At 32.0% G+C, this 14779-nt stretch overlaps 1 protein-coding gene and 1 long non-coding RNA gene across 5 annotated transcripts; both read right to left on the bottom strand.

Moving 5' to 3' along the window:
* Positions 1-8253: 8253 nt before the first annotated feature.
* Positions 8254-9251, bottom strand: LOC126316925 (uncharacterized). 2 transcript variants are annotated; one of them, XR_007556339.1, is made up of 3 exons: positions 8987-9251; positions 8619-8903; positions 8254-8526 (listed from the first exon to the last, which is right to left on the bottom strand). It is a non-coding gene; the product is annotated as an uncharacterized LOC126316925 (long non-coding RNA). The 2 variants fall into 2 exon arrangements; XR_007556338.1 differs by having other exon boundaries at positions 8254-8903.
* Positions 9252-9462: 211 nt separating this feature from the next.
* Positions 9463-14384, bottom strand: LOC126316911 (uncharacterized). Of its 3 annotated transcripts, XR_007556337.1 has the most exons (5): positions 13713-14095; positions 10712-13605; positions 10001-10633; positions 9815-9877; positions 9463-9650 (listed from the first exon to the last, which is right to left on the bottom strand). XR_007556337.1 is itself a non-coding variant. In XM_049992941.1 (3 exons), the coding sequence occupies exons 2-3, from the start codon at positions 13749-13751 to the stop codon at positions 11959-11961; spliced, it is 1686 nt and encodes a 561-aa protein (XP_049848898.1). In that variant the 5' UTR covers positions 13752-14095; positions 14205-14384; the 3' UTR covers positions 11413-11958. The 3 variants fall into 3 exon arrangements, 1 of the variants encoding a protein (XP_049848898.1); XR_007556336.1 differs by having other exon boundaries at positions 9463-9877; XM_049992941.1 differs by lacking the exons at positions 9463-9650; positions 9815-9877; positions 10001-10633 and adding an exon at positions 14205-14384 and having other exon boundaries at positions 11413-13605.
* Positions 14385-14779: the final 395 nt, after the last annotated feature.

The raw sequence follows: 14779 nt of genomic DNA, 5'->3' as shown, positions 1-14779 counted from the left end.
AGATAGATATGGTCGACAATAAAAAAAATAGATATGATTTAAATTTAAAGTAAATAGGATAGAGAATATATGATGAGATAATATAAAAGAGAATACGATAATATGTTGATGAAATAGATAATAGAATAATGTGATCATAACAAGGTAGTATGATAGGATATTACGGGATGGTGTGATACTATTGATAATGTAAGATGGAAGGTATAATAGTGTGAGATAATAAGATAAGGTAAGAATATTGAGGTGGTAGGATAAAATAATATGATAATGGGATAGAGAGTTTATCATTATAAACAGATATTTTTTATGTGATAGATTCATCAACATTATTGATTGTTATATAAAAATATGTTTCAACAATCATATGAGTTTATTTAATATTGAAATATATTTATATACCATTAGTAGTATGATATTATATTATATGATATAATAAATTTTAGAACTTTAGAATAAATGTAAATATTATTAAATATTTTTTAAAATATATATATATATCAATATAACATAATAGATCAAATTAACAATATAAATGCAACGAAAAGAGTATAATAATTATAAATAAAATATTGGTACATATGTAATTAAACATATTATTGGTATGAGGTAATTTTAATAGAATATCATACATCAATAATGTATTGTTATATTTATTAAAAAATATGGAAAATATAATATGAATATATTAAATATTAATAATAGTTTGAATTATCCAGATATATCACTTTCTAGGAAGTCATTATTAATATTATATAATCATTGTTAATCCTTATTTATATATATATTTAATAATAATTAAAGGACATCTCAATATATCGTTTTATATTATATTATTTACATAATATAATATTTATAAACTCTAATATTTACAATTCCTTAATTATAATATAATATTTTTCATTGTCTTTTTCAATTTATTTTCATAATTATATCTAATATAATATATATTCATCACATAGATTAATATATCATATTATATTATATATAATTATTATCCTATTTAATCTAGCCTTATTTTTTATATTTCTAGTTTTATATGCTTCCAACTATTAATAGATTATATATATATAAATATATATATAACCATATAAAGATTTTAGCTTTATATCATTAAATTTTCATTTAAATATATTACCAATTATCTTATATTATTGTTCCTCTCGTACTAAATAATATTACTATTAAAATAGGATTATATTGTATACACCTGTAGGTTAAAACTAACCTGTCTCACGACGGTCTGAACCCAGCTCACGTTCCCTTTTATTGGGTGAACAATCCTACACTTTTTGAATTCTGCTTCACAATGATAGGAAGAGCCGACATCGAAGGATCAAAAAGCAACGTCGATATGAACTCTTGGCTGCCACAAGCCAGTTATCCCTGTGGTAACTTTTCTGACACCTCTGAAGGGAAGGATTTAAGTTTATATAATCCATATATAGTATATAGATTATATTTATCCCATTTAAAAAATATGGTTTCAAAGGATCTTTAGGCCCAACTTTCATTTATATATTATTCTTACTTAAAATAATATTCAAATAAACATTTACCCTTATATTCTACATAAGATTTCTTTTCTTATTGAGTTTATCTTTGGACACCTGTGTTATATTTTAACAGATGTGCCGCCCCAGCCAAACTCCCCATTAAAATAATTTTAATGATATTTAGATTATGATGCATAATTTATAAAATCATACAATTATAAATTGTATTATCTATATTTATCATTTAATTAAAAAAATAATAATTATAGTGGTATTTCATTGACGTTATGACAATAAATTGCCACAACTCCCACCTATACTATACTAATTTTATTTTTTTAAGTATTTTAACTAGAGTCAAGCTCAACAGGGTCTTCTTTCCCCGCAGGTTATTTTTATAATATTTTTATGTATTATATAAATAATTATTTTTGTATATAATAAACATTTACCCAAGCCCGTTCCCTTGGCTGTTATTTCACTAGATTATTAATAGGGACAGTAGGAATCTCGTTAATCCATTCATGCGCGTCACCAATTAAATGACGAGGCATTTGGCTACCTTAAGAGAGTCATAGTTACTCCCGCCGTTTACCCGAGCTTTATTAAATTTCTTTAATATTGACATTCTGAGCACTGGGCAGAAATCATATAATGTCATAAATATTATCTTATATCTATCATTATACTATGTTTTAGTTAAACAGTCGGATTCCTCGTTTTAGTAATCAGTTCTAATATAAGATATATATAACAATCAATATAGATTATTATATTGATCCATCAGAGCCAATCTTTCTCCCGAAGTTACAGATCTAATTTGCCGACTTCCCTTATTAATATTAATTCTATCGACCAAACGATTTTATCATAGGATACCTGATGCGGTTATCTGTACGTTCATTATTATATATTTTTAAATTATATATAAATCTAATTTTTACGAGTACAATACACAGTTAAATATTATTTTTTATAATATCGTATATATTATATTGTTACACATAATATATATAATATTACATATATAATATCTTCTATATAGTAAACAATTTCTATTAATGATTAATATTCTATTGTCTACATTTATATTTATATTAGTATAAATATATATATATATATTATAAAGAAAAGATAACTCTTTTTTAACCTATATTATACTTTTTAGATTTATATTTTCAGACATGTCACCACATAACTATAAACAGTATAAGTGTTTATAGTTTATATTATATATAATTAATGGTTAATTAATGTTAAAATTATTCCCTTTCTTAATAAATACTTATATTTATTTTTTATATATTATTTACTATATTGTATTAGGAACGACTAACTCTATATAGATTAACTTTATATAGAAACCATTATCCACTTCGGTCCTCATATATATATAATCAATATGATTATTGAATTTTATTATGAGTATTTGCTACTATAACCAAGATCTGCTCTTAATATTTATTCATAATAAATCACTTTATTACTTTATATAAATATTAATGTCCTCCTACTAAGATTTATATAATTTGTTATAATAAATCTTGTAAAGAATCGATATTAATTATATATTAATATATATAATTATTAGTGATATACCAATAATTAATATATTAATAATATTAAACAAATATATAATATATAAGTATATTATATTTAATTTGTCGATCACTTATGCGTTATCCATTTTAAGCACAATTTAATTCGGCAGGTATGTTGTTACACACTTCTTAGAGGATATCTACTTCCATAATCACCTTCCTGCTGTCTTTATTAAATCATAGCTTTTACCTTTATCAATATTCGATAAATTCATTTTAACATCTTATCTTTACTTATGGTTGATCCCATATAACCATATCTGCTTACCAAATCATGGCCAACTAGGTATAATACATATATATTACATATTTAAAGTTTGAGAATAGTTTAGAAATAATATTTATTCCTAACCGTATAATATAACCGAAGTTATATTATACATTAACTCTTATCATTTCTTTACCTCATAATACTAAATTATATATATATTAGATTTAATATAATATATATATATATAGATATTTATTATACCCGCTATCCTTAGAGATATTTCGGAGGAAACCAGCTACTAAATGGTTCGATTAGTCTTTCGCACCTATTCCCATATTATACAAGTGATTTGCACGTCAACATTGCTACGGTCATCCATTTTAATTTCTTAAAACTTCTACCTATACAGGAATAGTTCACCATCTTTCGGGTCCTAAAATTAAAACTATAAGTGATTTATTTTTTATATAAAAAAACTAAATCCTATAAACTGAATATTATTTCTATTTCTATATGTATATTTATTTTGACTAAATAATAATACTTGCTTTAATTTTAGACTCCTTGGTCCGTGTTTCAAGACGGTTATTATTAATATCATATCATTTATAATATATTATTATATATTTTTATTTAATATATAACATATTTTTATAGTATACTATTCTATATATATAGATATATAGAGAATAATATATTATATTAGATGATGTCAATAACGTTAATTATATTAATAATTTCAAAGTCTATTTAACTCTCTTTTTTCAAAGTTCTTTTCATCATTCCCTCACGGTACTTTTTAAATATTCACTATCGGTCTCCTTTTATATATCATATTTAGTTTTAAGAGTAATCTATCTCTTTATATATATATTCAGAATATATATATATTTTATTAGATTTGCAATCTCAAACAAATCGACTCTTATTACAATAATCATATATATAATATGTATATATATAAAATTACAGGACTTTAACCTTATATTATTATTTTATTTCAAAATCAATTAATATTATATATACATTATTAAATAAATATTATTGTAACTAATATTACATTATTGATTATTTATTTATACTATTATTACTAATAGATATAATCAATTTCAATAATTGAACTTTTATCTACTTTCACTCGCCGTTACTAATAGAATCACATTTGTTTTCTTTTTTTATAACTTAACCTCCTCTTAGTAATATGCTTAAATTCAGAGGGTCATCTTAAATATTTCAAATATATCTCATTATATCTATATATATACACAAATATATATATATGTATTATCTCTATATATATTTGTATATATATATATAATTGAATATATCATAGATTTGATTATATAAAAGATTATATTTTATATAACATAATAATATATAATATATATATATTATAATATAATATTTGAAATATTTATACTATATATCTATATATGATATATAGTGCATTTCGCATTAGAGAACTTTATTATTCATATAAACTAATTGTTTATAACATATTTGTAATTCATAATAATATTATCGTATCTAACTACGCTCATCATCGTTTAAAAGGAACCAAGATATCCATTATTAATATATTTTTATTTTTATATTAAATATTATTTATTTATATATATATCTTTTTATCATAAATATAGTTTATATAATTTATAGAATACTATATTATATATTTATTGTTTTTAATTTATAACTCTCTAATGATCCCTCCGCAGGTTCACCTACGGAGACCTTGTTACGACTTCTCCTTCCTCTAAATTATAAAATTCAAATTAATTTGTAATATAGTTATATAGAGGTATAGATATACATATATAACAAACTACTCCTTAATTTTCATCTCATAATCCAATCGGTAGGAGCGACGGGCGGTGTGTACAAAGGGCAGGGACTTAATCATCACATGTTGATGACATGTAATTACTAGGAATTCCTTGTTCAAGATTAATAATTACAATAATCTATCCCCAACTAATTAAATAACATTTTATATGCTCTTAGCTATATTTCATATAGCTATATTTAATTTATATACTAATATAATATTAATATATAAATCTGCTTATTAAATCATTCTCTTGTTATTATTGTAACACGCGTGCAGCCCAAGATATCAAAGGGCATCACAGACCTGTTATTGCGATACTTTTCAAATTACTTAATATTTGATCGTAATTAATCAAATATGATCTATTTTTTCATTATTATACATATATAATATATATATATAATAACTGAAAATACAACATATTTTTATCATCTCGTTCGTTATCGGAATTAACCTGACAAATCACTCCACCAACTAAGAACGGCCATGCACCACCACTTATGATATCAAGAAAGATCCTTTATTCGCTAATTATATTAATCTGTCAATCCTTTTCATATCCTACCTTGGTAAAATTTCCCGTGTTGAGTCAAATTAAGCCGCAAGTTCCACTCCTTGTTGTGCCCTTCCGTCAATTCCTTTAAGTTTCATTCTTGCTAACATACTCCCCCAAGAAATATAAATATTCAACGATTTCTCATCAAAATTCTTAATATATACATTTATCTTCTAATCCATATAGAACTATTAGATATTTTAATATATATCAAACCTTTAATTATCATCATTTACTGGATAAACTACGACGGTATCTAATCATCTTCGATCCTTATCCCTTCGTTCTTTATTGACAAAATTACTCTTATTAAATGCTTTCGCTTTAGTTTGTCTTGGTTGAATCATAGAATTTCACCTCTAGCCAACCAATACATCTAATCCCAATCATTTTCATTCATTATATATACTTAAATCTATCATATACCTTAATTGTTACTCATATTTTGTATAAAACTTATTATTCCTTCAATCACTATAATTTAATTAAGGTATTATATTTATTAAATCTTTCTATATTTTATATCTAACTATTATAAATAATCAAATATAAACTATAAAAATATAAACTTCAACTACGAACTTTTTAACTTCAACAATTTTAATATACACTATTGGAGCTGGAATTACCGCGGCTGCTGGCACCAGACTTGCCCTCCAATTTAATATTCTAATTGTTATTTTAACTCATTATCATTAAAGCATATCTTGGTATAACCAAAATCACCTTTACGTCATTTCTCTACCTCTGTACATTCCTATAATATACATAATATTTGCATATTTATATATTATAGAAAATATTTACAATTGGGTAATTTACGCGCCTGCTGCCTTCCGTGGAAGTGGTAGCCATTTCTCAGGCTCCCTCTCCGGAATCAAACTCTAAATCCCCGTCACCCGTTATAACCTAGGTTAGCCTCTATCTAACCTACCATAGTTGATAGGGCAGATTCTCTTGTAATTACTCGTTTAAATAATTATAAACAATTTTCATACTTTCTATAACCTGCTTTTACACAGATTATATACTTTTTTGTTATTACTCACTTATTTCTAACAAAACTAATATAAATCATGTATTAGCCCTAGATTTCCTACGGTTATCCATATAATTTATAATTACTTAGATTAATTAAACTGCACTATTGAGCTGTCCGCAGTCTCGTTTTCTATAAATAAAAAACTTATACTTACACTTGCATGGCTTAATCATCGTGACAAGCATATAACTACTGGCAGGATCAACCAGGTAACTATATATATATCTAATATATCTTTTACTATATATTATTCATATTATATATTATACATGATATATAATATATTATAACTCATCTATAACTCATCTATAATAACTATTCTCTTTATTAATTTATAATAATAATATTAATTATTATTATCTTTTATATTCACAATATAAAATTATCATTATTATATATATTCATCTTATACAACTAGCTATATATATATATAATTTATATTTCAATATTTTATATATTTTATAACATATTTATTAAATATAAAATTTAATAATATAATATCAATTATTAAAAGTATATTATATATAATATCATATTAAATATAATAATTAGTTATATCTAAAATGATAACCTTTTTAATTAAAAAAATTGCTTTTAATTTATTACAACAATATACTTTTAATTCGATATAACAACTTTTTTGTATATGTAATATTAATTTAAATATTATATTTTAATATTATAAAAATATATATTAAAAAAATATCATATAAAGCTTTAGTCATTTAATTCATTTTTACGTATTTATATTTTTATTATTTTTGTGTTTCGCTTAATTTCGTCCTGAATATCTCTCTATACCCTTTTAAAAACACAATGAACAGCACTCTTACACCCTTTTAATTTGACCTATTTAACCCTTGAGCGTCTCTGCTACAATTTCAAAATTTGAAACATCACCCGTCATTTCTGTAACGCACAAAATCGCATGAATTCTACAAGAAGCTATAACGCTCGCACTGTGACGATTGTAGAAAGAATACGAAACCACAGATAAGAGAAAAAAAATAATCGCTGTAAAAGCAAGCGTGTTACGCAGTTTTCAACCAGCTGAGCCCATAATACATGCTTTATTCTCTGCATAAATTTTCGGTGCAATTTTATAAATCTAACAAGCTTATGTAGAGACGCTGTTACCTCGTGTCTCATATCAAAACGATCGATATAGTTTTTACACCGTTGAATACAAAATTTGTTGCAAAATGGTATTTTGCATAATCATGCACATAATACTAAAATGCCACGGTCGCTACCAGTGTTTTGCCATATAGAGAGACCTCAAACTATTTGTAGTCTGATTGTGCTTCCACCTGTTGTTTTTCCGTATTTTTTTATCATCTCGTTATAGTGCCGTGTTAAAATTGTACGATTTGTGCCTTTGTATGCGCCTGCATACAATTGTATACGTCTCAGAATCGATGTCTACCAAGGTTTGTCTGTAACAAGAACAATAAACAGAATGATGAAACAGTACTGCAATAATAGGCTTCTTTCGAACACACCAGAATACGTCCAAATGCTGTCAAAATGCACAATTTTCTTTATTTTTGCTGTTGAGTATGAAAATTAATCGAACGCGCAGACACAATCGCTAATTCTAGGCAGTCTATAAGTTGAAACTATAAACGAACGCCAATGCCAAAAAGAAAAGCATTGCAACCGTAGTACGAGCCAAATCAAAGACATAGCGACGTTCTCCAGCCGAAGAAGACATAGAACAGTGAAGTCCCAACACAAAATCCATTTATAGAGATCATGTCTGGATCTACCAATTAGCACTACATAGCCCAACTTGCTATAGGAGACAATATAAAATTATGGTTAATATGTGTGTTACAATTTGCAGCCAGACTGTAGCTAAAATTGCGCCAACCAATTTTCAAGTACCAATATCTGGGCTTCAATCAAGTAGGTACATCAAGCTGTTACTACTACGTCAGACAATGAAAATATGTTGTTGTGCAAATATATAAAAGGTCACAAAAAGAGCACGTTGCAAGAGTAAAAAACCAGCCTTGGCTAGACATCACTTGATTGCTTTATTGATGACCCAAGCACGGCAGTGTACTCAATACACCGTAGATCACAGTGCATTTCAAAATAACGTAGAATTTTTCGAGCTTGTTTCCAAGATTAACAATTTCAGGAGTCAGCAGGTTTTGAGTTGAATCTCTATACAACACAAAAAGTTAGTTAGACTTGGGATAACACGACAAACCTTCTTATCTGAAAAATTTTTGGCATAATTCACGTACAGCGTAAATGCGCCCTCACAGTATACGATGTGAACATCGGTCGAAATAGAGCATGCAAGCTACATAAGTTTATAATTTTGTTGACTGGCACCAAGTTACCTGCAAGCTGGTTTTTGACAAGTTTTTCGATCAAAAACTAGTATTATTAGTATTGAAGTACGTAGAACTCACCTTCTTCAATCTGGCAGTGACAAAAATATGTGCAGTGTGGGATACGCCTGAACTATGTAAAAACACACGAACATATGCGTTTGCGAAAAATAGACACTAGCCTACAAGTTCTATTAAGAAAATTTCGAATACACATAATGGGATTCATAAAACCGTTTTTTGACATGTCACTATAGTGCAAAGAATTTATGTCCCGACATCAGTGAAAATGCAATTTCTGGTGAAGTGCTTTTGCATAGTAGTGTGCATGTGGAGAAGAAATGATATGAGTGAATCTGCCCAATTACGCACAGAAATTCTACATTAACTATCGACTTATAACGAATATCATATAAATTTACTATTATCTTGTGGCCAAAATCACCATGTGGTGGAGATTATAGAGATTGGCAGTTGAGGGAAATCGTGCTAGTAAAAATCTTATCTGAGGAACGCGCGTAATTCGTTAAATTACATTATGAATATATGCCTTAGCGACGTCATGCCAACCAACCTATGGCCCACATAATTATTAGTCTCGTTGTAATTCATAAGCCTGATATTTACCGAAGCAATGTTAAATATCAGATCAGAGTACATATGCCCGAGATACACGCATATATATCATATATGCCTTGATACGTCTCACACACTTAGTATTTGTCGTAGTAAACGTACGGATATCATAGGCCTGCTGGAAACCAGCTCGGAAAGGAGAGAAGGTGGTTGAAGGAGGTATATCTGAAGGTCAAACAAGATCCAATTAGATATAAGATATAAGTGTGATGTGTTAGTTGCTCAGAATTACGCGGCTCAATCCATCACTCGCAGATATGCAGTATTTACGGAACTCTCGTCACATACAGCAACTAAGTTTTTCACTGAAGGATTCGTGCTGTATATCCGGTTAATTCATTGACATTGATATGCCTACAATCGCGGTTTTTTTTGTTATTGCCAAGTAAGCATACTGTCGATAATGTATAGATTGTGTCTGCGCAAGAGCGTATAATACTAAAATTTTCAATTTGTTAATGTCTTCCTAATCTATACCAATTCTACAATCTACTATACATCTAAATGCGGCATAAAGCCTCAATCCGCGTAAATACAACGGACTCATGCAATACCTATTTTGCATGCCCAAGAATTCTCCTATTAATATTCTAAATGCAGTTCTTTTAACTCGCTGAGATCCGTTATCAAACGCCATAGCCTGCCCTTCATTTCAAAACTTTCAAACATTCTTCGGCATACATATCTCAAGTTGGAACCAACGTAAGCCAGAGCTTCAATCAATTCTATCTTCTCTATCCGGCTCACTTAGTCCTGAAAGTTACCGCACTTTACTGCATGTTCATGTACACAAATACATAACCCCATACATCGAAGTCACCCATCCTTCTTGATTATTGAAAGCAGCTTTTTGATAAGAATAGAGTTGCGGCGAACATAGTAAGCACATATTGGTGGTCTATGCACTAATAAATATCTGTGCTATTACAACAGTTAGCTTTAATATCCTTAGACATTTCGACATGAGAAATTATGTGACCAGACCCACAAAAAACTCACTTTCAAAAACTAGTACATAGGATGAACGTGACCCCAATAAACTAAGCAACATAAAAGCTTGTAATGTCAGTCCCATGATTGAAACAAGCTGCCTCTCTATTCACTGGGCTGTGTCCGGTCCACCAACCACGTTGATCTGGCATCGAACTCTTCAGGCCAAATTTGGAACGGTTGCTAACAATAAAAAATATCGAACTCTACTTTTTCAATAAGAAAATGAAAATAGCAGCCGCAAAAAAAAAATTTCGACGTCTTTATATGACTGCCCTAATCCATAATCCTAGCAGCACACTTGTTCAAATCAGTGGACCGGACATATCTACTTTTGCTATGAAAGCTCGTGTAGAATGATAGTGCTGTCTTAGAGATACATTGATACTGATGCCGCCTCAGAGATACGTTAGCGATGTAGCGGATATGAGATATCCTGGGCATACATCAGCTGATGCATCGGGGTGCGCAATGCGTACTGAGACGACATGTGTGAAGCACAGCGTGTCCAATATAGAAAAAAATAAGACGTCCGATATGTGGAACGGTAGCATTGCAATGTGAAGAAATGTTCACAAGGTAGTAATAGATTACACACACAATCCGTATATGTACAACATAGGCGCCGCATGTATAGTTTTGTTCGTGTGCTATGAAATAAATGATGTAAGTTCGCGAGGTTTGCATATGGTTGTCTCCTTATATAAGGTGAGGGAAAAGATAACACAGATCATCGGCGACAGAGGCAATATACTCAGAATTTTAAATGCAATGAAAACGTTGTTGCATGATACAAAGAATCAAGGCATTATGGTTGAACATTAATTCTCGACCCGCGAGTGCACGTGTAAGGAAGCGATAGTAGCGATATCCTTTTTTGAAGTAGCATAACGAGTCTAGAAGAGGTGTCTCGGAGTGTATAACGTGACATTTTTTTGGGTGCAATAGCGCCTGCGTATCTATGCCACATGCAATCTGTATATACAAGTGCGGATAGCTTGGATGAGGACGATGCACCGGCCGAGTAGAGAGTATAGTATATGGGTCCACGGACCTATTGTAATTGGCGTTTGATCGTTGTGAGCGGAGAGTATGCGATTGAGAAATGGTTTGCTAAACGCGTCACATAAGTACACAAAAGGATAGTAATTTTCGAGTTAATTTGTGCGAAGACAGAGGTTCTAGTAGGTGCGACGACGCGGACTGATATTTCAGAGAAATCGCTTCAGCTGAGAAAGATGGGAAGAGGGGGAATCTCAGTTGTCGTAGGCATGCTGAAACAGGATGGCGGACGAAATTTTTTGAGAGTTGGATAGCTTTAGAGAAGCTTGAAGCTTAGAGAGATGAATTCTGTTGCTTTCGGAAAATACAGTAGAAGAAGAGGAAGGCTGTAAACAGAAAAAAGGTGGGGTTCGAGATGGAAGAGGGGAGCTGGAATGATTTTCGGTACTTTTGACTAACTGAGAGATGCTTTGCCATTTCTGGTCGGATCGAGAGAACGAAATAGAACGAGAGAGTTTTCTTCTGTGGATGCTATCAGACAGAATTCTCCTTCTTTTTTTTTCTGAAAGCCATTGGTCGAAGTTGTCGTCAGAGTAAATGTCTGAGTTATCTTTTAGGTTTATATTCGAGGCGTCAAGGGCGAAGCGCTCGGCTTCTGGACAAGTCGGGTGTCGCTTGGTACCAACGCGAGGTTTGGAGGAACTTGTCGTCAGCATGAAGGGTTCGCTAGAAGAGCTCGTATCGATGCCGGCGCACATTTTGCTTGCTGAGCAAGAGCACTTGTCTCGAAATTCGTTGGCTTCGGTTGATCTGGCTGTATCACCTTGAGCGCAGGACGCGGTCACGATATCAGCGACGGAGTCGAAGGAATTCGCGCGACTTAAATGCTCGGCGGAAGAATGTTGAGAATTTGTCAACAACCCTTCGGATGGCCTTTTTTTCGATGAAAATTCATGAAGACGAGAAACACACAAAGAATTACGTGTCCCTTCAGAGAGACTTCCAAGACTTCCAGAATTGTCAGTTAAGTCGTCCGTGCTCTGAGCTAGCAAGGCGGTCGCTACCTTCGTTCGAGATCCTTCAATACTCGCTCCTCCCGATTCAAATACACAGCCTGAGGATGGGGCGCCCGGTTCTACAGAACAGTCGCATGATGCGCTAATCAGATTTTGATCAAGCGACATGTTAAGTGAAACGACATGACCGTTATTATTTTGGACGCACGAACCGTCGTCGTCTTCGATCTCGAGTGATATTACGTCGGTGCCATCGTGAGCATCCTCATCGTCTGTACTCTGATCCGGCTCATCACCAAGTTCCTCGAAGCACGTTTCCTCGCCTTCGAAACTAATCTGCTCGCATGTAGCCAACTTGATCGTTTTTTGTCTCTCTGCGATTTTCATCAAGAACTGGCCTGCATCCAGCTCTGCCGTCTCCACATTATCGAATGAGAGGACGGCCTCTCTTCTGATCTTGCTACGAACAGAGTCTTTTAAGAATTCGGCCTTTTTTACGCTCCGGTGTGATTCTCGTCCGTGCGAGTGAGGTTTTTCACCCTCTTCGAAAAAAGTCGCTTCTTCCGCGTCGCTGGACTCGCTGCCACTAGAATATGTATGAGCAATCGTGTCCGCATCCGGCTCGTGCTCGATAGAAGCTGAAAGCTCTGCGTCGATCTCATCAACACCGTAAGAGCTGTCTTGAGAATTTGAACTAAGTTTTGCCCGATTTTCTACAATGGCAACACCATCCTTGCGTTCATTTTTTTCATCTGATTTCACAATACGTTCCGGTCCACGGGCACAGCCGCCACTCTTCTTTGAATGCCTGGTGGCCGATGATGTGCGTTGTTCTACTATTGTTTCTTCGATAACTCGAATGCCACGTTCTCCCTTGTCTTCGGCCTATGCACGTAGTTCCAAAAGAGAGGAAAGTAAGCAAAACCGCGTTTCCTAGATCTCGTCCCGGAATACAAATTCGATCGAGCCCAACGCTTTCGTATTTCACGAACCAGACTTGAACCAGAGACAGACGCATTTTCGCCGGTCATCGCAACGAAGAATGCCCTTAACTATGAACAAAAATCAAATTCGCCTCAGCCTAAACTTCGACATCGCACGGCCGACATTAAAAAAAGCAAAATTGAGGTCGCCACCTGTTCCCTAATTCAAAAAGAAACGCCGGGATACGTTTCTAACTACTACCTCGAGAATGGCATGCAAAATACCGCGCACAAATAAATGCATCCGCCTCTGAGTTAACTTAGCGATTTGATCCCTATTTGATCGTTATTTTAACCGTTACGCGAAAATTTTCAATTCGGCCTTTTTCGAGAGAGGACGAAGAGGCAGGGTACCCTCAGGCTCGCAGTAAGCTCTGCAAGAGAAAGCATGCCTATCACACAGGAAGTATTGCGGGTCGTAGTGCGCGAGTTAGCCTGTATTTGCAAGTGTTCTCACGAGGTGCTTTTTCTTAAAGTGCCGAGAATAACTACCATACGCACGATATTACAACGCATATCTTCTTCGGCGCCAATGTTGGTACCAGGGTACATGCGCTAAATCTGATTCGTGCAGACTACGTGCGTGGATGCCCCGTGCACGAGCTTCCCCCTCAACCTCAAGAACAGCGAGGTTGTACCGCTCATGAATACTACGGACACAACGCGTGACCAAAGGGGGATGTCCCAAGAGACCAGGTAATTCCAATTTTATGTTTTCTCATAATGTCACTTTAACGATATTCATACTTTCTCAGATAAGCGTTTTGAACGTACACCCGCTTGCAGAGTCTGTGGCTCAACTTCTCCCCCTCTTGACTGTGGCTACAAAGATATTTCTCCTGCCTTCAAAGAGGTAGAATTCCTATCCTCTGCTTCGCTTTTCTTACATTGAAAAAATTTCACAATTCGTTTTTCCTATAATCCGCTTTCTTCTAAACTATACCACAGTCACACCTCGAATCAGATTTACCACAGCTTACTCATATTTTTGATAAAATCCCGCTTTATTATCTCTATACTGATATCCCGCTGGATATCTGCTATGCTAGTGTGTCTTGTATCTAAATCCACAAAAA

The sequence above is a fragment of the Schistocerca gregaria genome, unplaced genomic scaffold (assembly GCF_023897955.1).
Source record: "Schistocerca gregaria isolate iqSchGreg1 unplaced genomic scaffold, iqSchGreg1.2 ptg000615l, whole genome shotgun sequence".
NCBI lineage: Eukaryota > Metazoa > Arthropoda > Insecta > Orthoptera > Acrididae > Schistocerca > Schistocerca gregaria.
The sequence above is the reverse complement of the archived record's forward strand: the minus strand, read 5'-3'. Positions and strand labels throughout refer to the sequence as shown.